Genomic DNA, 25065 nt, shown 5'->3' with positions numbered 1-25065 from the left:
GGTGCGCGATTGAGAAGTGCCATCTCCTTTTTTCACTGTACCGCTGCCAATCAAAAAGGGGATTAACACCTTGTGAAAAGAAAATCTTCCCGATTCCTATTTAACTCATTTACTAGAGGAATGGGAACCCGTAGCAAAGGTATCATTAAGAGAAAACGGACACCTAAGCTGGTCACATGTCATCATCCTATCAAGTGTTTCCTGAGAAGGTTAGTTTACCTGTTTCTGTGACAGCTAAAGAAAGGCATTTTAAAAACAGTTAAACCTACGCACACCCACACCGGTCACGCTCATCGTATTCCGAGACGTTCACCTCTTGGCCCTATTGATTTTTTTATTCTTGAAGTCTTCTTGCAGCGATTAATCAAAGTTTTTCCCAAGTGAGGCTCTTGACGATCCTGTGCAGCAATTATGGCCGCCGGACAAAGAGATGGGAACAATTACGGAGCTCTTTTTGAAACTGAACACTAATAAAGTCATTAGTTTTAGCCCTTGTCTGAAGTTACAGGAACGCACGGCATTGTGTGCGGGGACAATCGCTGCTGGCGGAATGCAAACCTTCAGTTAAACCAGGCTGCAAATTGATCTTGGCGTTCGGTTAAGGCTGACACTATAATCAAACGCCGAGTAGAAAGAGAGAATATGACTGGGAGAAACCATGCAAAGAAAGAAGATCGCAGCCAGTTCCTGCAGAGATAATGCACATCTGGGGCTCCAGTCAAGAGGAAAACCAATAACATTTTTATACACAGCGGGGAGGAAACGAAAAAATACAAGAAAGTGAACTATAAAGTACGGAGCAACAATATAAAAAAAATATGAAAACGTAACAAAAACTATATAAATACCATAAGGAAGGGATTTACACAGCCGTAAGTCATGGAGCGCTCACTAGTAAGGGGCATGCAGCTGGTACGCAATGACACTGTGTACTTGCTGCACCCCACCAACCCCCACATACTGCCTTGGCATGGCATGTTTCCACGCGTTATACGCACCAGGATAGCCCATGCTATGATTTTTTTTGCGTGCGGGAGTAGCAACATGGACGCCCATGGCAGATTAGTACAGCGTATTCCACATGCGGAATATATTGTACCGATACGCTTGTGTGAGTCTGGCCTTAAAGGGGTTGTCCCGCGCCGAAACAGGGTTTTTGTTTTTTTTCAATAGCCCCCCCGTTCGGCGTGAGACAAACCCGATGCAGGGGTTAAAAAAGAAAAACGTATAGTGCTTACCTGAATCCCCGCGCTCCGGTGACTTCTTACTTACCTGGTGAAGATGGCCGCCGGGATCTTCACCCTCGGTGGACCGGAGATCTTCTGTGCGGTCCATTGCCGATTCCAGCCTCCTGATTGGCTGGAATCGGCACGTGACGGGGCGGAGCTACGAGGAGCCGCTCTCCGGCACGAGCGGCCCCATTCAGAAAAGAAGACGACCGGACTGCGCAAGCGCGTCTAATCGGGCGATTAGACGCTGAAAATTAGACGGCACCATGGAGACGAGGACGCCAGCAACGGAACAGGTAAGTGAATAACTTCTGTATGGCTCATAATTAATGCACAATGTACATTACAAAGTGCATTAATATGGCCATACAGAAGTGTATACCCCAACTTTGTTTCGCGGGACAACCCCTTTAATTAAAAAAAAACCTCTCAGAACAAAACCAGCCATCTTTAACGAACGGCATTGGCCCAAACGTGTAAAAAGTAGTGAAAGTTCAAAAGAATCACCCAGACGGCTTTCTTGGCTGATCGGCATTGAGCACTTGCATGTACAATTTTTCTGCTGTGATCTATTGTTACTGGATGATATTTACTAAAAATCAAAGTACACTTTTTCCCCCCAATTTATTCAGTACACTCTTGCTCATGACCTGAAGGTTGCAGGTTCAACCCCCGCCTGGTTCAGGTAGCCGGCTCAAGGTTGACTCAGCCTTCCATTCTTTTGTGGTCGGTAAAACAAGTACCCAGCTTGGTGGGGGGTAATAAATAAATTACCTGAAGGTGCTACGGAAGTTGGTTATTTATTTATTTTACATCAGCACACTAGGCAGATTTGGATATTAGAAACATCCAGTTATATTTATTAGAGACCCCAGCTATTTCGCGATTGGAAATTAAATGTGTGACAGTGGAGCAGCAGCATAAAAATCACATTTTCCATGGATCAGTTTCAGTGTGAATCCAGATCAAAAGGGAAAATCTAGCAATCTGAGCGACTTCTAGCGAAGCTGGTCATCAGCACTAGGCTAGCCGGGGCCAGAATTTCACTTTGGGGTTTTCTCGTGTACCGATGTGCAGAGTATACCGAGAATGGTGCGATCAAAGAAAACCCAGCGAAAGGGGATCCTGCGGATGTAAACAAATCTACGACAAAAGGGGAAAGAGGACGATGTGATGAATTGTCCTGTCAAACCGACGGAACGCACTCATACAAACTGCAGCCGAATAGAATGCTGGGGCTCCAACTAACGTCTCTGAACACACTAGTCGTCCTTCCTTAGTATCCATAGGCTATACCATCAGCTGACCAGAGCCTGCACCACTGCTGCCTTAAGAGAAGAGGAAGGAGAGACTGCAGGGAGCAAGAGAGCGCAACACCTGTATCACTGAGCAATGGAAAACACCACCTGGTCAGAGGAATCCAGATTTCCGTTGCTCCGTGCTGATGGGAGGGTCAAAATTTGGCACAAGCAGCTTCTTGTTAGCTCTGCACAATATGTCAGCACCTCTATCTAATTAGGATAGTAAAGATAGAGAAAAAAGTTGAGGGTGGAGCAAAAGACGATAAAAGGTGATTAGCCAATAGGGACCTGGTATTATACGTGTTTAAGATGGTGAAGGTGCTGCCCGCTAGGTAACCCTCCACCTAAATGGGCGTAAGGGTGCCAAGGAAAAAAGGCTGGTGAAAAGGCGCAACACTCTAAACTAGGTAGAAACTGGAGGTCATGGATAAGGCGGTGAACAATGTTATTGGACAACGTAAAAAGCCAGCATATGAAAGCGCGTTTCGGGGACACGCCCTTTTGTCAGTTCAGCTTGATTAAAACATACAAACAATTGGAGACCTGGGGTGTGACAAGGTCCCAAAAGTTTGTGGGAATCCCAGAAGTCCTGTAAAGAGCAGGGTTAACGCCTCTTTTTCCCGTAGGCATACTAGAAACAGCTTTGGAACAACTGTAAGAAGCTTCCTGACTGCATGGGCCAATATTCCTGCAGAACGACGTCAACGCCTAGTGGTATCTACACCATGATGAACTGCTGCAGCTCTAAATGCCAAAAGGAGGTCTGAAGCGCTACTAGACGGGGGTCTCTAAGAAAGTAAAGTACTAAGGGTGCACTGTGTAGTCATGTCTGGGTCCCCTATATATTAGGATTAGTACTAAGAGTGCACTGTGTAGTCATGTCTGGGTCTCCTATATTTAAGGACAAGTACTAAGGTTGCACTGTGTAGTTATGTCTAGGTCCCCTATATATTAGAACAAGTACTGAGGGTGCACTGTGTAGCCATGTCTGGGTCCCCTATATATTAGGACAAGTACTAAGGGTGCCCTGTGTAGCCATGTCTGGGTCCCCTATATATTAGAACAAGTACTAAGGGTGCACTGTGTAGTAATGTCTTGGTCCCCTATATATTAGGACAAGTACTAAGGGTGCACTGTGTAGCCATGTCTGGATCCCCTATATAATAGGACAAGTACTAAGGGTGCACTGTGTAGCCATGTCTAGGTCCCCTATATATCAGAACAAGTACTACCGTGTTTACCCAAAAATAAGACCTACCCTGATAACAAGCCCTATCCTGCTTTTCGGATGGGGGTAAAGGGGGGTTGCTTGAAATATAAGCCCTCACCCGGAAATAAGCCCCAGCTACACTAGATTTAAAAAACAAAACAAAACAGCAATACTCCCCTAGTCGGTAGTGTCCCGATGCCTCGGGATGGTCTCTGGTGCTTCGGTAGGCTGCTGTGTCCTCTGAGCTGATTGCATTTTCTTCCTTGTAACAGGGCTTTGAATTCCCCGACTCCAGCCAGCGAGTGCTGTAACTGGATCACGAGCGCCGCTGGCTCAGTCAATCAGAGTCAGCGCTCGATCATTCACAGCCATTCAGTGAATGACATCACTGAATGGCTGTGATTGGTTCATCTAGCGCCGCCTCTGTTTGGCTGAGCCAATGGCGCTTGTGGTCCAATCCCAGCACTTGCTTGCTGGAGGCAGGATATTCAAAACCCTGTTAGTTACCAGGAAGAGAATGCCGTCAGCGCAGAGGCCACTGCAGCTTGCCGAAGCGCCAGGAGACCGGCGCGAAGCACCAAATTGCCTTTGGCTAGGTAAGTATAAGACACTGTGCCTCTTTTGGGGCAAAAATTATTATAAGACAGTGTCTTATTTTCGTAGAAACACGATAAGGGTGCACTGTATAGCCATGTCTGGCTCCCCCTATATATCAGGAGAATAAAATCTCTTGACCCGTTTGGCACTCCAGAAATGAGTATATGAGTTAGACATGGTATATACAGGCAGCTCTCTCCATTGTAGCTATAGGACTTATGAAATGTCAGGCTTTTACCGCAACATCCATCATCTACTTAGAATAGACCATAAATGTCTCAGATGGGAATATCTCTGTGGCCCCTGGAAGTGATTCAGTATGGCTATGTAGCCCTCAGACCAGAAAAAAAGTTGCCCACCGCTGGCTTATCCTTTTCTTGCAGTCTGTGATGAGACAGGGAAACGTGGTCCCATCCTCCGAGCTTAATTAGAAATTGGGTTTTCAAATGCTCCAAACTAGGAATAATCTGCAGGATTATTGGGGGTGCCGCTGTCGATCAGGCACAGATACTATAGTTTACTTGGGGTGTCAGTGCTGTTACACTACCATGAAAGGCGTTATCCAGGATGGAAAAAACTTGGTCGTCACCGCCCTCTTGTTGGCGTTCATGCAGCCTGTTTAGATACAGGCAAATACATCGTTGGCTCGTTCTAACGAGAATCGTTCAATCACTGTATAAGGGACTGAGTGATTCCTCTTTAACCCGAATGATAAGCGAATGAGCCAAAGATGGTTTTTATGCAAAGTGAACAATTATCGTTAGTCATTGGCTCACACTTAGCCTGACCGTCCATCGTTCACGTTCGAACAATTTTTTGAACGATAGTCGTCTAAAAACACCCTTCATTCCAGAAAAAGTACCACATCTGCCAATAGATTATGCCTAATATTGCAGCTCAGCACCACTGAAGTCCCTGAAGCTGAACTGCAATACCATACACAACCTGTGGATAGGTGTGGCGCTGTCTTTGGAAGTTAAACAGCCATGTTTTTGTAATCCTTGAGACGCGCTTTCATTTTTTTTGGTCACGTTTTTACATGAATCGTAAACAAATTTTGATGCGTACGGAGAATTACAGGTCTGCGGAATATATTGGCGCCATATAAATAAAGATTATATTATTACATTGCGCGATAAAAGTCAACATATTGCCCGCTCGTACCTGGATCCCCAGCGCTCTATTCTTTAACATGTGGAAAGTGACATCATCAGCCAACAGCTGTGAGGAGTGCGAGAAGATCCGCTCGCAAAGCAAAGCTCACCGCAGGTATCGGTGCGCTCGGTAAATGCCCATTACCAGTGTATCCATGTTCTGCTACTTAATAAAGTCCTTTGGTGAAACATTACAAAGCAATTACACGGCCACCGATGGGCGCTCATACAAAACCTCCCTTTTCTCCTAATAAAACCACATTGCAATTTTTGTTATTGTAAAATAAAAGGGGTGGCGGACCCAAACCGGGCGAGCGACAAAGCAACAGCAGGCAGCCCTCCGAATTAGGCCGCTACAGATGGTTATGGGACGGCCCTTCATTCTGCAGGGCGCTATGGATAAAAGACTTGGAGGGGGTTCGGTGGGGTCACTAAATGTTCCAAGTCTTATGTAATAATTTATGAAGTCCGCTTTCATTCATGCCGACCCGTGCTTCATTCTGGAAATGTTTCCCTTCCATTTTATAATCTCTATTGAGTGCAAGGAGGCAGCAAAACATTGCTCAGCTTTCTTCCACTGCTTTATCAAAGGGAACGCTCCGCCATGCACTAAGAGTGGGCTTGCAGGTCATGTGAAAGGGGCTTGTGACCGGGAAAGAGTAATTGTGATCAAGTACAACTATAGGCGATACATAAAGTAATGCTGATGTTATGAATACTTCATTCTCCGCATGTAAAAGGGGAATTTCGGTTTCAACAAATAAAGTCGGAAAGTGTTCCATGTCAATTGCTCATAGTTTTTAAGATCTCTGCTTGTTGTCATCCATTAGGAACTTGGACATGTGATGGACGCGCAGGGGCACGGCTCACTACACTACCATTATCACACTTGTGTCTTGTGAGGAGCTGAATGTCTGGGAGGTCAACACATCAACAAGAGAGGGTTATCTGCTGGAGTGAAGGTTGCTATAGGATGACTGCAAACAGAGATTGTGAAAACTGCAGAATGTGTATTGAAAAAGACAATAAACCGGTGTTTTCCAATTTCCAGTCCTCACGACCACCCCAACAGGATATCCTATAGAAAGAACACTTGTAGCAATGTCTGAGGCGCTGATAATAATGACATCACCTGTGCAATACTGAGGAAATCCTGAAAACATGACCTGTTGGGGTCCCTGAGGACTGGAGTTGGGGAACAGTACAATAAACATATGAAAAAGTTGCATAAGGCTTTTTTAAAACCTCTTTTTTGAGTTTTCCCTGACTTATTCCTCCAACTGACGCCTTCCATACATGTGCTGTATAGGGATGGAGAGCTGAAGCTTTTATTGGACAATTCACTTTATTTACATAAAGAAAAAACATGCAAATGCTGTATCAACCTATAGAGAAGAAGGAAATAACTAAAACCGCAGACAAGAACGTTTACTGTAGTGTTACAAACGGGCCAATGGCAGCTGCTGGGAAGAATAAGGCTGGGTTCACACAGGGCGGTTTCGCTGAGGCAAGTCCGCCAGCGGACGCTATTCCGGGTATTAGCCACCCGTGATTTGTCAAAAATCTCGGCCACACGGGATGGCAAATCCGTCGCGGCAAAGCTGGCGCTGTGGCACAGATTCCCCAGCCGCAGCATGCCGATTACCCCCCACCCGTTGCAGCCTCGCTCCTCTCTGTGGGAGCGCTGACCACAACGAAAAAGCATGCGGACAAACCGCTCCAAAACCTGCGACTTTCCTGGCGGAAATCTTGCGCTTTTTTGCTGATATTAAATCGCAAGATTGCCACCGGGAATACGACCCCTGTGACCCCAGCCTAAAGAAGGGTTAAAAAAAAAAAATGTTACAAATTTTTTTAAATGATAGGAAATAATAATAATGTGGATGAAGTGTTACGTGTAGTTCGCCTTTATGTATCATTTCCATCTTCAGATAAATATATGCTTATTAACCCCTTAATGACACGGTCTATTTTGGCGTTGAGGACCAAGCGATTTTTTGGTATTTTTCCCATCTGCATTTTTCAAAAGCCATACCTTTTTTATTTTTCCGTGGACCCGGCCTTATAAGGGCTTGTTTTTTGCGTGGCGATCTGTAGTTTGTATCGGCACCACTTTTGGGTACATAGACAATATCGTAAAATTTTTTATAATTTTTTTTTATGATAACAGGAAGAGAAAACGCATCAATTCTGCCATAGATTTTTTTTTCTTTTTTTTACAGCGTTAATCATGCAGCATAAATGACACTTAATTTTTTCTGCGGGTCGGTACGGTAACAACGATACCAAAATTGTTATCTTTTTTTAGGTTTTTACACTTTTTTGCAATAAAACCCCCTTTTTTTTGGAAATCTTTTTTTTTTCTCTAGCTGCATTCAAAGTCCTGTAACTTTTTTATTTGTCTATGTACGGAGCTCTATGAGGGCTTATTTTTTGCGAGATGATCTTTAGGTTTTTTTGGTACCATTTTGGGGAATGTATGGCTTTTTTGATCACTTTTTTAGCATTAGCATTTTGCCTCTGTTTTTTAGCGTTTTTTTACGCTTTTTGTCATACAAAATAAAAAGCGTGTTCAACTTTTTGTACACGTCGTTATGGACGCATCAATACCCAATATGTGGGGTTTTAATTATTTTTTACCTTTTTTTATGCTAATATTAGAAAAAGCATAAAAAAAGGGTTTTTTTTAACATTTTTTTTACATTTTTCTTTTTTTTACGTTTTTATTTTCTTTTTTTTACACTATTTGAGTCCCTCTGAGGGACTTGCAGCACTGTGCCTATGATCGCTGTTATAAGGCTTATACAGCGATCCCAGGCACTGGTAACACAGGACGCCAGTGTCTGGCGTCCTGTTGCCATGGTGACAAGCCGGGCTCTCGTAATGACATCGCGATAGCCGGCCGGAGACACAGAGGCAGCTGTGACTGACAGCCGGCTCCCGCTGCGGGATAGCGCGGGATCTTATGTGATCTCGCGCTATTCCCAGGACGTACCGGTACGTCCTGTTGCGGGAAGTACCAGGCTCCCAGGACGTATCGGTACGTCCTGGAGCGGGAAGGGGTTAAAGACAGACTTCCATTGACTTACTGGGGAGTTTGTTCCAAGCATTACTTGCGGGGAGTTTCTTCCCTCCTGAAGCTTATTTAATCCTGTAACATTTCCATCATGTCTCCCTTCTTCCTTCTTTCCTCCAAGGTGTCCAAAATAAAATTACTTAAGTCTTTCTCAATACGTCTTGTTCTTGAGACCTTGCACTATTTTCTAGGGCTCTGTACAGTAGGATCACAATCTCCCTCTTTCTACTGGCTATAACTCTAGCTATGCAGCTGGGCGTCCTGCTTTCTTTCCCTGCTGCCGAACCGCACAGTAGACTTCTATTGAAGTTGTCAGAAACCCTAAATCCTTCTCGTCTAAAGTCCTGGCTAAGGCTGTACGTACGCAGACGATTTTATCGCATGGAAATGGAAGCCATTATTTGCAATGAGTCTAATTACAAGTGTGATTTTTCTCATGGAAAGACTGACGCACGTCCTTTTCTTGGGCGATATTGGCAATCTTTTTTTCTATGGGAAGCAAAAATCAAATCGCACCCCCGTGCCATGCTGAGTATGATGCAATTTTTGCCATTAAAAACACTGGAGTAACATCAAATTTTTTCACGCACGAAAAATACACCTGAAGCTGGCGTGAACGGCCATGTGGGGTTTTTTTCCGTAAAATGCATTGCACTTGCAGAAAAATTGCTTTCTTGCTAGCGTAATATCAGTCTGAGCTTGTGGAGCAATATCGCATTCGCCCGTGTAAACGCGACCTAACACAGAACTGCCGATAAGATCCTCACGTGGGGGATTCCTTCTCTCCGTGTGCATTATAGTACACTCGAAAACATTGTACTGCAGTTATTATTTTGACCCTGTTACATACATTCCCAGGAATATAAGCTCTATTACACAATCTTGTGTCATTGGCAAACAAGCCTTCATTGTATACAGCGTATATGGAGAGGAACGATCCGGCTCCGGGTGCTATATAGAGATCCCCACTACATTACTATAGGAAGCCTGATACTATATGAGCAGGCACTTCACCGGCACACAAGGAGTTATTCGGCTTCCACAAACTGATAGAAGGCTAATTTATTAGTGAAAATGTGAGTTTTCTGGCACAAATTGAGCCACATTTACTGTGTGTTTTAGACACTTTTATCGCTATGTCCAACAAAAGGGGCATTGCTTCATTAAAGAGGGGGCATGGCCTAAACGGATTTAAAATGTGGCAAATTATACCAAATTTTTGGCAAGAAACTAAGCCTACCAAAAGGTGGTCTAAACTAAGCCTAGACTAGCTTTACCATTCGGCAGAGCTACTGTGCTAAACGTGGCCCCTTTTTATGATTGTCCAGTCTATGATTGTCTAACTTTCAGACAGTATTAGTAAATAAGCCTCATTATGTACCCGTTCTTACTCAGATTCAAATTGGAGTCTCCATCAACAGTTTATGGGCTAATGCCCACGAACGGATTTTCACCATGGTTCCCGCAACGTAAATCCGCTGCTATTAGGTTCTATTGAACTTAATAGCTTTTCTGCCAGCAAATGCTAACATGCAGAATTTTAGTGCGGGTTTCTGCAGCGGGAAATAAATCGCAGCATGTTCTATTTTCCGCAGCTTTACGTTGCAGGAGATCTCCATTAATATAGTATTAATGGAGTTTTTCCGTGATCACCAGTGGGCGCGTTTTGCTTACCACCGCGGGACTCCCACAGCGTTGATCCGCGGGCGTATCCCACGACGGCCGAGGCCTTAGAGATAAATCCCTTAACCGCACGCAGGATTACTGACCAGGTCTGTTAAAAGTGTCAGCTTGTCAGATTCTATCCAGTCTAACCTTGCCCACTTACCTGTTAGCGCATAAAAGAGGTTGTTCAGTCAAATTCTCCATCCTGATCTGAAATTGACCGTGGAGAGATGCGAGTATGTTGGTCGATTGGATTACCAAAGCGATTGCCCAGAGATTATTGTGCATAGGATCTGGTTTCATTAAAGGGGTTGTCCAGTTTCAGGACAATATGCCCCATTAAGAGCCCACTGTGCTAAAATAAGAAAATGTACTTACCTATCCTCTACTGTCACGTTCAAGCTTGGCAGTCCCACTGTTGTTTCGGCATTGTGACAGATGATGTCACCAGAAGTCTGATGACCGCTACAGCGTCAGCGCTCATGTACTAGGAGCTATGATACCAAGATTGCAGAATGGTGGAACTGCAATCTCTGATTGGCTGTAGCTGTCACCTGACTTCCGGTGACATCATCTGCCTCAACAAAACGCCAGGGGGACACAGCCCAGCTGCAGCACTGCATTGTGGCAACAGAGCAGGGGTAAGTACTCTTTTCTTATGTGAGCACAGTGAGCACTAAAGGGGGGTATGTTGTCCAGTAACTGGAAAACCCCTCTAATGGGACACCTATAATAGTCCTATGACTATTACATGTCATCCTCAGATATGGCAGCACAGAAGAGGTTAGGTTGCAAAAGACTGGATTAAAACCCTACTACCTGGAATAACTCTTGACTTACTCAAACTTTTTCTTGGCACGTTAACGAGAAGGGTCTCCTCTCACTCACCTCGCTCGGTTGGCCTCTCTGGTCATATCCCAAGCCCATGTGATGAAGTTCTGACTTAAGTAAGAAACTATGGTTTCTGCACAAAGCATCTGGGAGCAGAAAACATTGGTGAGGACACTCTCGTCATGGTGGAGGTAGATAGCAAGGAGTTTTCTCTGCAAGACACAAGAAAAGAGGCACATGAAACATTCGATATCTTAAGGAACCACATGATATAATCAAGGAATAAGGAAAACCCAAATCTCAGCTCTAAATTTACAAAAAGGAAAAAAATTGTTCAAAATGTGTTGAAACAAACATCACTCAGTCTTTAAGGGCTGGACAAGACTATACAAGATGTAAAGTATCATGCAAAAGGAAATCCCTAAGATCCCTAAGTGTCTGGATTTAATTTAGGGGAAGAGAAAGTCTAGGAAAGATCAAGTGAAAGATTGGTTCATCCGTTCTGCATTTCAAAGCGCAACTTCCATGCAATATCCTAAGTTACTGTGCTAGAATCTCTTCCATTCTCCCAAGTGCGGGGTAAGGAGCTGTTTACACAATGATTAGGCCCTTAGAATAAGCTCCTAACTCCTGCCGTGAGAGCCCGACAATTATTCATCTGGACCAATTCACAAAGCTGGCGAATATTAAGCACCCATACTGAGAGGACAGGCGAATGCAGGCTGGTGAAGAGGATAGAAACTCCTTGAAAACCCCTTGCGCGGCCTTCATTATTTTCCCCTGCGAGGAAATCTCAGAAAAGTGTTTAGTTAGAGAAAAACCCACATTGACCTTGCTCTAAACCCTTTAATCTGTCTTTTGTCACAGACCCGCTTTGTCGCCGGGGGGCTGGCATTTCTAACACCCCCAAATGCTATTTAAGAGCGTAAAAAAAAAAAAGGTAAAAATAATTACAAAATATAAGTGTGAAAGAAACCGACGGACACAGAAAAGCTCAGATCCCAAACATGAGAAGTGGGGGATTTGGGGGATTCACAGGCCCATGAATACATATATGATTTAATGCCATGCGCCCTTCTACAGTCATGGTGTGGTGTGACTAGTAACTACGCCAAGTTACAATTTATTGTCCTCCGTGTTAGATTATATATATATACTGGATTTTCAGTCCACCCACCATTAAGATAGATCGCCCTATGAAATTTGATGCGTTTTTGATTTCTTTTTAGCGATTCTAGGTCAATAGTTGGTGGTTATTCATCCATTATAATAGAAGAATTAAAGTAGACTAGAAAAATAAGACACAAAGAGGGAATTCTATTCTTTTATAAGTCGTTTTTCAGAAACGTAGCAAAAAGCACTGAACATTATAAAGCTGCTCATACATATCAACTGTCTGTGAGATTGTTCGTATGAATGATCCCACCCAGCAACATGGACTAAACTGGCCGACAAGGGACAAAACAAGAGTTTTGTACTTCGTGTAAAATCTCTTTCTCGTCTTGTTCATTGGGGGACACAGCTGAAGACCATGGGTATAGCTGCTGCCACTAGGAGGCGGACACTAAGCAGAAAATGTGTTTGCTCCTCCTACTAGCTATAGCACTCTTGCAGGCACCAAGCTAACAAGTTTCTCTTACAGGGCTATCCGTACTTTTCTACATGTGGTTGGTCACGTGCCCCTCCATACCATTCTCCTGTCCAACCTTGGTCTGTTCCAGCCGTTAAGTGAAGTGCCAGCTCGCCCTTTGGCCTGGAAGGTGGCCTTCTTAGTCTACTTTATCCGCCAAGTTTCCGAGCTCGCAGCCTTGTCGGCCAAGCCTCCGTTCACCAGCTCATCAGGACAAAGTGGTCCTGTGTCCTGTCCCCTCCTTCCTACCTAAGGTGGCGTAGCATTCCATCTAAATCACTTTGGCTAAACCATTATTACAAGGAATGGCAGGAAAAAGCCAACATTGTTGGGAGTTGATCTTTTCCAACCGCTTAAATGGAAATCCATCAATATACTTAGGTACCCAAGAATCAGGAAAGCCACATTAGGTGAAATGTACTGTTGGACATAATGCAAACAAGAGGATTAGCAAGTTGTATGCGAATAGGTTTGGTCATTGGTTGTCAAAAAGGAGTTTTTCTGGATTTTACTTTTGATGACCTATTCTCGGGCAAAGTGAGTGAAGCCATCTATTAAGACTTCCTGCTCCAACCCTAATATCTATGTCTGGCCCTAGGTGGCGGAATCCTGGTGATTATTGATGACCTGTCCTGAAGAAAACCCCTTTAGTTGGATAAATTGGCCTTGAACAATGATAGTTCTCAAAAAGATCCTCCTTTATTCAGATCAGATTTTCAGTGGCAGATAAGTTCCACCATATGTTATATACACTGGCCATATTTTTTTTCTCGAGAAGACCATACCCTAAACCCAACTTTTCAATGCAATTTTGGGTGGTCGTCTCAAATATGTTTAATGGGATTTCTAGGCACTATGGTAGAATTGTATTGCTAGGTGTTACTAGAAAATCTTGATGTGACTAGATTTGGTCTATCACTGTCCTCAAGATATTTGGCATAAGCAACCTTGTGGCATATAAAACATGTGAAGATGTGGATGGGAATAACTCAATGAGCGCAATGGAGGGCTATGGCTGCAAAGTGGCCCCCAGTGAGCTGGTCTTGAAGGTATTTCATTAAATTGGGGCAGAGTGTGATATCGTGAGAAACACGTTATCAAATAGAGTGTTTTACTTAGTGATTAAGCAGATACCAGTTCACGAAGTTCTCCAAATCCCCCCTAATCCAGGCACTCCAATAAACATTTAATGAGCAGAGCGGTTCAAAAAGGCTGGCGGGGGATTTAAACCTTCAATCTTGTTTTTATTGACTGTGGAAACTCAATTTCCAACTCCAATTCATCTGCTCTCCGCCGATTCTCCAGATTTTTATATTAAACGTTAGAAGTGTGAAACTACATGGATAGAAATAGACCTAAAGACTAATAAAAAAGGCCTGCTGTGAGATAACTAGGGGCCGCGAAGACTGAAGGAGTCATCGGATACAAAACATGCGTCAACAGATACATAATAAAGGAAAATCTGGGAGAGAATGTCATTTAGTGTTAAACGTCCTCCATAATATTCAGGAGATATTGTTTAAGTGCTCAACAAAAACAGGGAATCTATAGTGCTGGAAGCTTTAGAAGGAACACATTCCACCCCAGAACCTATATGAAGACCATAATAAGCGGAACGTTTTCCCTGAGCACTAGAGATGAGCAAGCGTAGTCTTTTCGGGGGTTTTTTGCACTCGAGCACCGCTTTTTCCGAGTAACTGACTACTCGGACGAAAAGATTCGGGGGGCGCCGGGGGTGAGCAGGGGGTTGCAGAGGGGAGTGGGGGGGGGGGGGGGGGAGAGTGAGCGAGCTCCCCCTCTGTTCCCCACTGTTACCCCCCGCTCCACCACGCCGCCCCCAAATCTTTTCATCCGAGTAGTCAGTTACTCGGAAAAAGCGGTGCTCGAGTGCAAAAACACCTGAAACGAGTACGCTCGCTCATCTCTGCTGAGCACCAATGGACGGCAGGCTGGATTCGGTAAGTGCTAGTGTTTCACCAACTCCACCACAGCTTTTGGCAACTATTAAGGCAGCTACTTGGGATTTTAATACAGACAACCTATCTTTACGATCAATATCAGATTGGAGGAGATTCGACTTCACCCATTGGCAAATTTGAAGGGACCGTGAACACTGCAGGACTATTCTAAAGGTTCTGCGGCCCCTAAAAACAGTTGATATGAGGAGTAGCTGGCAGTCAGACATCCCCAACGATCTGATATGGATGATCTTATCTTGATCCATCAATGTTAAAATCCAAGATAACCCCCGCTAAAGTTTGGAGGATGTGGGCATTGTTTGTTTTTTTGTTTTCTCTACCCAACTTTCAAAAAATCCTAACCTTTTTATATTTCTATCAATGTAGCTGTCTGAGGGCTTGTGCTTTGTGGGATCAGTTGTATCTTTTAATTATATTTAATGTACTGTATAAAGTACTAAAACCTGTAAAACGTCTAAATGAAGCGAAATGGGACAAAAAAGCAAATGCGCCATTTTTTGGGAGCTCTTCTTTTTCTGGCATACTGCAGTAAAAACTACATGATAACTCAGTACGATTATAGCGGCACCAAATTTATTTGGTTTTCTTTGTTTTACTACGTTAAAAATATCTTTAAAAAAAAAAAAACAACAAAAAAAAAACATTCTGCCACATCATGTTGCTGTGAGGACTTATGTTTTCCGGAATGACTTGTGGTTTTTATTGGTACCATTTTGTAGTATACATGACTTTTTGACTAGTTTTATTACATTTCTTGTTGAAGGCACGTCAACTAAAAAATTTTTTAATTCTGACAGGGTTCATAATGCAGTATAAATAATACGTTATTTGGTACTTGTGGGTCATCTGTCACCACTTTATTTATATATATATATATATTTCGATGTCATCTTGCCGGCTATTGCCACATTTATACTAACTGAATAATATTCAAAAATTTACGTTTTGGGTAAATAAAAAAAAAAGAGTTTAAGGCCTCATGTCCACGGACAAAATTGACTTGTGGTTCACCCAAGCGGGCGATCCTCAGTTCAATGTGCCCATAGACAATTACTGGGCAATGAAAAAATTAAATAACTGCACGTGTCATTTTATCCAGGCGTGCGGAATGCAGGCGCAAGATAAAAATCGCAGCATGTTCCATTTTCTGTGGATTCCTGCACAGACGGCTTCCATTGAAGTCAATAGAAGCCGTCCGATCCGCAGCACACCTGCAGCTGACACTGCGTACGTGATGAGGATCTCGCAGGAGTTTAAAAAAAAGTATTGCGCATGCGCGCGGCACGCCATCCGGCGTGCCAGACGCACCCGTAGTAAACAAGGAAGAAGATCCAGCCTGGAAGGGAGAAGACCACACCGCTCCGCAGAAGACCTGGACAGGTAAACAAAAGTCCTCTGCAGAGAGCAGGGTCGGATCCCGCTGCGGGATCCTGCGGGCGGAATCCGACCTGCCCGTGGATATGAGGTCCAAGAAATAAATTGCACTTTCTTTACGCATATGTTTTGATGAAACATTTGTGAAATTAATTTAAAGATTACTGACATATAACCCACAAGTATCCGCCATTTTAATAGCTCAGACTTTCCCACTGCAATACCAAACTTTTTTCTTGTGTGCTGCACTATTTCGTGCAGGGTTGGATGGAGGCCGGATGGACCCCTCATAGTCAATGCGGTCCATCTGATACCGTTTGTTTCCGTCGTAGGATGGATATGGCATTTCATTTTCGTACTGTCATGGCAGAATGTCTTTCACTGCCATCACTATGATAGTAATGTACAGATCCCAAAGGATAGCGGACATGAATCAGTAAAAGGCTTATATCAGCGGCAGTCACCACATTATATTTAAAGTGAAGATACAATAAGTAGATTGCAATGAAAGGCAAACGCCTTAAAATCACATGGACTTACATCTCTGGCTTTCCCGTAAAATGCCTCCTGGAAGGAAGCCTCCAGTGAACCAATGAAGAACACAGGATGGCACTCACCATACCTAAAAAGTGAGAGAAAATAAAATCATCATCATACTCCACTTTATTAACTATAAGCCGCCTGGCGAGCTAGGTGCATCACAAGAACAAAAGGCACTGCAGTGTTCGATGGAGAACAGCAGCTCATTGCAGCTACACCAGACACACTGACTTGGATAAGGCCGATCTGCGGTACCGGAGACAAGAGCGGGGCGGTACTTGTTAGTACTATGCCCACTGATGAGGCCGGGTGCACATTTGCCCTTTGTGGGTTGCGCCCGAGATGCTCAGGCACAACTCACATTAGGCTCCACATGGATACCTGTCTGTATGCCGTCCGATACATGGATGGCCCTCACATTGACATGCACTTGCATGTGCTAATTCTCATCTGTGATACGGACAAGAATAGGCCATGCAGTGAGCTTTTTCATGCGGACCATCGTCCCATGTGAAAAAAAGGCAGTGTGCCTAGCCCCATAGGCTATAATGGGTCCATGTCCGGGCTGTGAGTTAACACGGACATCACCTGGAACCAAGTACACTAGAGGCGTAAAACACATTGTTACAGCACTATAGCGAACGGCACATCTGCAAACAAGCTGCCACAGAATAAAAGCTGCGGAAAATGTTGTTCTTGACCTACTTTGCTTTACTAAAATGAACTTTTTTCAAGCGGATTTAAGTTGTGCAAAGTGTTTACAAAGTTAGGTCCTCTACTCTATACTTCAGGGTCCATCCAGTTTGCAGAAAGCAGCGCTGTTGGAATGTGGATACAAGAGAGTGGTTGGGTCATGTCCGGTAGCATGGTGGGGATACACTGCTGTCCGTTCACAAGGGCAACAAGCAGAATCCTGCTAAAAGCTTTGTGTATTAAGCATGGAATGGACTGTAATGGAGGTGATGCTGTGAAACGTTGTTCAAAGTTCATTTACCTGGAGGAGAATTCTGCCGTAAACTGCAGCAAAGCATCCGCCTCATTTTCCGCATTTTCAGGCACTACAAATACAGAAGCAGATACAAAATATGAGTTGCTGGACAACAAAAAAAACACCAAAAAGATTGAATATATTATAATCTAAAAAAATCAAGTAAATAAACCCAAACATCTAATATATCACTTAGAGCAGTGTTCCCCAACTCCAGTCCTCAGGGACCGCCAACAGGTCATGTTTTCAGGATTTCCTCAGTGTTGCACAGGTGATGTAATTATCATCAGTGTCTCAGACCTTGCCATGGGTGTACTTACCATAGGATATCCTGAAAACATGACCTGTTGGTGGTCCCTGAGGACTGGAGTTGGGGACCCCTGACTTCGAGGACCGCCAGTCCTGTGATCAGTGGGAGGAGCTGCGTACCTTTACAGCCGCGCCCCTACTGACTCCAAACGCAGCTTTACTTTTTCTTCTGGCCACCCTGTTCTTCCCCGCAGACTCTAGTTACACATCGCACCCGGCTGTCGTCTTCTGTGATCTCCACTATTCAGTGTCAATCAAATGTGACATCAGCCTTAGTTACTGAGCGCTGGAACCCACCTACTTGCCAGAAGTCTAAGGGCCCATTTAGACACAACGATTATCACTGAAAATTCGCTCAAATGACATCTTTTGAGCGGTAATCGTTGTGTGCATTTACACGGCAAGATGATCGTTCAAAATGCAGTTTGAGTGACAGTCCTGAGCGTTCACTTTCCATAAGTGTGTAAATGAAAGCTCACGCTGAATGCAGAAGAAGAGCGGTACCGCGATCTTCTACATACAGCTGTGGTCTTTTCGGAGCGCGCAGCTGGTATACAGCTGAGCGCTCCGAGCGGGGTATGCAGAAGACAGCTGTGTATTTACTGCACAGGTGGACCAAAACATTTTAATCATCAAATATTGAAATATAGTACATTGGATCAATGAACAGCAGTTATGACAAATACGTTTAAGGTGGTTTCACATCTGCACTCGGGGTTCCGTTTTCCTGCTCCAGGATTCCCTGAACAAACCAAGATGGCAGCACATTGTGCATTGGCAGTCCATCGGTAGTCTAAGTCACCGCATGCTGCTCACATGACTAATAGTTCAGTATGCATCGGAGAAGTGGTGCTGCCATCTGGGTTTGTCCGGGGCCAGAGGGTTACTTTAAGATAATGAAGATTACCTTCTGTGGTAGAGGTTTTCTGGAAAATCACAATACACTCCAACCTATAACTCCAGGATGCTGTAGCTCAGTTCTAAGGCATTGCACAGTAACACAGGAGGACATTTTTAAAAGATCCTAAGCAGTTTTATGGAGTAAAAAAAATAGCAAATTTCTGTGCAAAAATTTGCAATTTTTTGCTGTTTGCCAAAGTTTTTTTAACAAAGGGAATGTGGCTTGTTGAGAGGTAACATGACCGCCCTGTACCAACACTTATCTAGAATTTACACCAGAAACTGATGTACATTGGAGGCGGCGCGCGGAAGTACTGACCTGCGCCTAATACATGAAGAGCCATGTGCCACTTCATATATTGTGAACTGGCAGAATTCTTATTAACACTGGCGTGTGAAATGCCACTTTTAATAACCTTCCCACTATATGTCATACCTACGTGAACACATACCGTCATCACCGCATATGATAGAGACAAACGGGCTGCATATGTGTAATTGGCGCACAAAACTACGCTTAACACCCAAGTTACTTTTCCTGATGTAAACTTCTTGTATGCAGCCGCTTCCGTGTAGAAAACTACACAGGGATGGGAACCGGGATACAACCATAGAGTTCAATATGTGAGACAGAGACGTCTTTGGTCTACATTTCACATAGTTTCTGTCCCTGTCAGTTTTTTAAAACTGGATAGAAAAGCGCCAAAGACAAGATTTTTTTTTATCCAGTTTAAAAGACTGACAGGGATGGAAACTATGCGAAACGGAGACCAAGGCGATCCCCGTCTGACATATGGACCGGACGCTTCTGTTCTGGCTCTGTACCTATGCAGTTTTCTAGCATAGAAGACGGAAACAGTGCTGGATTGAAAAAACAGAACATAAGAGACAACCCTTTTAACACAAATATGGCTACATACGTCCTAACTACAGATACCCCGTATATAGCTGGCCACTGCATAAGCTGTGTATAAGAGCAGGCTCAGGAGCCGAACCCACTCCATACATGGTGGGTAGCGTCTGTGTCTGACAGCAGCATTTACATGTTAGATGTCCCGAACGACCCCACCATAAGATAGGGGGGTGTCATGGCAGCCTGAGGACTTCTGAAAGTCCACAGGGCTGCCGTGATCATTTGCCTATTACAGGTGTGCGCGTAGCAGTTAATTGGCAGGCTGTTAAAATACAGTATAATGCAATCTAGTATTGCATTACACTGTAAAAGCGATCAAACAATCCACAGGTTTAAGTCCTGTAAGAAAAGTAATAAAATAACGTACATAAGTAACATAGTATGTAAGGCAGAAAAAAATACATATGCCCATCCAGTTCAGCCTATTACCCTCAATGGTGATCCAGAGAAAGGCAACCCCCTCCCCCCCTGCCCCCCCCCCAATGACATAGAAGCCAATTTTCCTCATTTAGTGGAAAAAAATTCCACTAAAACTCCAGTCGGTGATGAGGTGCGTTAAAAATTGCTGAAACGCACTAAAATAGAGCAGACAGCGATAGAATGGAAATCAATGGAGGCCTTTTACAGAGTTTAGCGCTGGAAAAAACGGTTTGTGTGACAGTTGCCTCAAGGACCTTTTACACTTCAGTTCCGGAGAGTCGTCTCAGCGATAATCACTCATGTGCTTTCACATAGGAACGATGATCACTCAGTGAATGAAGGCAGAGCGCCCGGAGATTGCTCTGACCGCCCGCCTCCATGCACAGTAAACAGGCAGTTGTCCATAGACGAATGACTGCCTGTTTGCACTGCCCGATTATCGGTTGAGTCTTGTGTCTGCAGAAACCAAACGATGAAGGAATTATTGTTAGTCGTTTAGTCGTGCCGCATTCACACTGAACACTTATCGTTTCCTGTACAAGGACCGTAAGACCTAATAGGGAATGAGGACAGAAGATGTCCTGATGGGGAAACCCTTTAAAAACAGTTCCGGTAGCTTTTTAATCTAATTTCCTAATTTGCATTTATAACCATTTTTAAGACTTGTCCTTGAACTCCTTAAATTGGAACTTTCCTATCTTCATGATTGGCTAAAAAGGTGATAACGGCTGACACAAGCGAACGGCTCGTTAAGTCCATCAGAGCTCTAGCTGTGTTCCTGTATCAGCAAGACATGGGTGCAAATAAGAAGGCTTTAATTCAACCCCAACAAGCGGAGATCATAAAAATCAAGATTTGTTGTGATTAGGACAACCATGTGTCATTGGGGAGAGCTCAGGGTATAAATGCCGTTGTCTTACTCATTGGAGACTTTCTAAGCGCAGAGCTCATGCCGAAGATCTCTCCATCGTCCACTCCGAATTCTGTGGCATCTTCAAAGTCATCTCCATCGCTGTCACTGATCATGTGAATATCTGTACACTGCCAGGAAGGTAAGGACAACATGATTAGCCATTGATGAATCCTTGGCACTTCTACATCCAATTAGCATGCTAATGAACAGCTCGGGCCATTTAAACGGTGCAGTCAGAATTAACATTAAATGGTTAAAGGCTGCGAATGGAGGTATCTCCGATAGCGGCCGGATGTCAGTTGACACTCACGACGTATGGCGCAGGCTTGTTTCTTAACCCCATTCCATTCTACAATTATCTCAAGAGTTTATTTACTATGAATGGCATAAAAAATTAACAAAAAAGGGAGAGAAATCACTAATTGCATTATAATGTACACGTGCACCCAAATGGTACCTCATACAGTATGAATCTGACTGTGAAGGCCACTCAGACAAGAACTGACATCTTTGATCAGCGCTGGTCATCTGTCTCTTATCGAGTCATTTAAAAAGGGTCATTACACAGTTACATTAAGGAAAAAAAAAAATACTGCTTTCTTAAAGGGCCACTCCAGTGAAAACATTTTTCTATCACTGCACCCTCACTTGATATCCTGTCACGCTCAGACATCTCCCCTGTATACTGCAGTCACTTCCATGCAATGCAGCCTCCTGTCTCATAACCTTCTTCCTGCTTTCTCTTTCACTATTCTGTGCTATCCTCTCTACAATGAATCAGCACGGCATCACTTCACCAGCTAGAAACTGTACCATCCCTGCCTGCTGGGAGGACACTGCCATTCCAATCTGTATTCTATATTCACCTAAATAAACTACGGACTATAATTATACAGTCAGGAGGATGAGTTGTGATCTCCTCTATTATAATTGTGAGAGGAGGCTCTAATCATCATCAGTAACAATGTGAGGAGTTTCTGTGTCGCTGCCTAAAGAGCTTGTGCGGTAGAGTGCATCACACAGGAATTATTCTGCTGACTGAAAACTGACTAATTTGAGAATACATAAACCAAACTAAATCTCAAGGGGTCACAAATGAGATCAAAAGACTCACAAGTACTCTGTGGTGTTTCAGATAGAATGGTAGAACTAACCAATGCAATACTAGCCAACTTGTATATGCCGTGAGATGATCTGTGTAAAGAAAACTTTCACCGTAGTGGCTCTTTAAGGGGTTAAACAAGCATTTATACCAGCATAGTGTACAATTAGTGTAATTACAACAAATAGTACACAGTAGCAAATGATTTCCCTTTTTTTTTTTTTTTGCTGCGGTCTAAAAATGCCGCTCTGCGGTGATTCAATGAAAAAGTACCAGAGCGACAACGTTCACTTCCTAATACGATGCAGCCTGCAGCGCGAGCGCCCCGCGTCTACGGCAACATCCAGCACGGGTTAAACATCTACAAGACAAATAAAGGTTTTATATTGCATCTTAGCTCTCAGCGTCTTTGGCTCATGTGTGATTGCATTAATGTAATGTTCACTGTGACAATGCTAATTCCTTTTTAAGTACTGAAGAATGCCAAGTAATAGGATAAAAATTACAGTGCTCATTTACAGAAGAGAAATAATCTGCAGATAAAATAGCCGGGTTACTTCCTGTTATTTACTGAAGATAATTCAACCGGAGCGACGCGATTCACGCCAGGAGGAACCTAAGCGCCTCCGAGTAAATGGATGCTCAGTTCACTCCTCCTTAAGCTGAGCAAGTGTGAAGTGTGCAAATGTGTGAATCATGCTTCTACTCTGCAACATAATAGCGTGTGTCTAATATATATGTATGTGTGTATGTATGTATCTATATATATGTATGTATGTTTATAAATAGTTATGTACACACACAATACACATCTATAAATATATATAATAAAGGCCACCTGCACACGAGCGGAAATTCCGCGGCGGGATTTCCCGCGGAATTTCTGACGCTGAAAGCCTGCATAGGATTGCGTTAACAAACGCAATCCTATGCAGACGGCCGCGATTTGGCCGCGCAAAATATCATAAATGTCACTCACCCGCCGCCGGCTCCAGTCTACGCATGCGCCGGCTGCGCGGCAAGCCGGCACATCAAACAACCGTAGCTGGCGGGTGTGGGTGAGTACACGCTGATCCCTGCAGGCGCTCGGGTTGGGTCCCGCGGCGGCAATACTCAGTAAGTGGTTTGTCACTTTACTAGAGACCCCCATCGAGTAGCATGTTGGACCTTGTTTAGGGCTTCTGCAGACAACCGTAGGTGTAGATATGCCCACGATATGGAAATGCACACAAAAATAAAGCACGTCGCGGATTTTTTCCGAGCGCGGAAATTTTGTGTGCAAACACACATAATGTAAGGGAACGCATTGAAATCAGTGGGTTCTATTGTTTGCGCTTTGTGCGAGTGAATTTGCTTTTTATCGTGATTAGTGATTTCCCCGATCGCGGTACAACGTCTTATTGATTTCAGGCTTTGCAGACCTGCACTTAAACGCCTTCATCACCCATCACAATGATGGGGTGCGTTAAAAAAACGCTGTCAAACACTGGACAGCGCGCTCAGAAACGCTGCTCGTAATCGCAGTAAAATACGTTCTGTGAACGCGTGTGCAAGAGCGTCCTTAGCCTTTAGAACTGCAGCAGCCATCCACGGGTATCAGAGAATCTGCTGTGCGCCAAGAAAACATTCTCCACCTCCACCAGGAAGGTTTCATCGATTCATGTTCCTCGCACGAAATTCTGATCTCCCATCAGCACGGTGCAACAGAAATCTGGATTCATCTGACCAGGTGAGGTTTTTCCACCGCTTAGTGATCCAATTTTTGCACTCTACTCCCCTCTGCCTTTCTATTTCTCTTACACAACAATGGTGCTGGAACTGGTCGGCTGCTGTTATAGCCCATCAACGCCATAAAATGAGGAGATGTGCATTCAGACAAGCTAATTGGAGCATCAGGGTTACATTCAGCTTTTATATGCCCAGTTGCGTGTCTCTGTTCATCAGAATGATTCCTGACATCCTCCTCTGACCCCTTTTAATGAGGAGATTCACAGAATCCCTTTCACTGGATGCTTTTCCATGATCACGCATACTGTCCACCCTCTTGCATGAGAAATCCCGACAAGGTTGACAGCGAAATCCTAACCCCGGCTAGTCCAGCACCGAAAACCAGGCCTCATTGGAAATTGCTAAAAGCACTGGATTTTACTATGTAATCTGGATTCCCACTGAAACTGATCCGCGAAACACTGGCCCCGTGATTTTACGCTGCACTCTGCGATCACGGGTCTGATTTCTACACAGGCAAGCTCCAACTGTGAAAGGGATGATGTCTGTGCTATTGGGGTAGCGGCTAAGACCAAAGATCATTCAAGCAGGCACCATATAGGGCGCACCGCGAAGCATCAGGTCACGCAGTACATATATGAGACGCTGCCGGATGATTCACATTCACTGAATGACGCAATGCTTCCACTTTCTAAACTAAATGAAGTTCTACAACGGCTGAATTTATTCCCTACTATGAAATATTGGGAATATCGGAAGTCACTTTGGGATTCTGAGACCTGTATCTAAGCTGCCATGCATGCTGCCTAATAGAATGCCGGTAGAATTACAATATACTGCAATAATTAAGTATTGCAGTACATGGTATAAGTTATTAAATGATCGCAAATTTAAGTCCCGTATGGGGACTTAAAAAGTAGTAAGTGAAACAAAAAAGTGTTTTATTATCCCTTTTAGTTTTCAATAATGAAAGTTTAAAAACACACATAATTTTTCTGTATTTGTAATTTAAAAAAAAAAAAAGAACACAAAACCTATAATATGCAGTAAGCTGCTGTGAACCGGGAATGTGGAACCAAGGCCACAAATCCGTAGCAACTTCACCAGGTGTGAACATGGCCCAACGGTCCCCATAACTTGACCCAAGAGGATCATTCATGGACTCATGTGGGGAAGTCTTTAGATGCAAGACGACTTAGTTGAGCA

The 25065-nt window shown here is 43.8% G+C and overlaps 1 protein-coding gene across 1 annotated transcript in view; it reads right to left on the bottom strand.

Annotated features, from left to right (window-relative positions):
- Positions 1-25065, bottom strand: part of FAF1 (Fas associated factor 1) — a 256577-nt gene that overhangs the window by 87496 nt on the left and 144016 nt on the right. The window contains exons 10-13 of the mRNA XM_066597616.1: positions 21037-21157; positions 17581-17644; positions 16587-16668; positions 11121-11275 (exon numbers count right to left, since the gene is read on the bottom strand). Coding sequence (XP_066453713.1) covers positions 11121-11275; positions 16587-16668; positions 17581-17644; positions 21037-21157 — 422 coding nt within the window. The remainder of the gene's footprint in view (positions 1-11120; positions 11276-16586; positions 16669-17580; positions 17645-21036; positions 21158-25065) is intronic.

Source organism: Eleutherodactylus coqui, chromosome 3 (genome assembly GCF_035609145.1).
Source record: "Eleutherodactylus coqui strain aEleCoq1 chromosome 3, aEleCoq1.hap1, whole genome shotgun sequence".
Taxonomy (NCBI): Eukaryota; Metazoa; Chordata; class Amphibia; order Anura; family Eleutherodactylidae; genus Eleutherodactylus; species Eleutherodactylus coqui.
The sequence above is the reverse complement of the archived record's forward strand: the minus strand, read 5'-3'. Positions and strand labels throughout refer to the sequence as shown.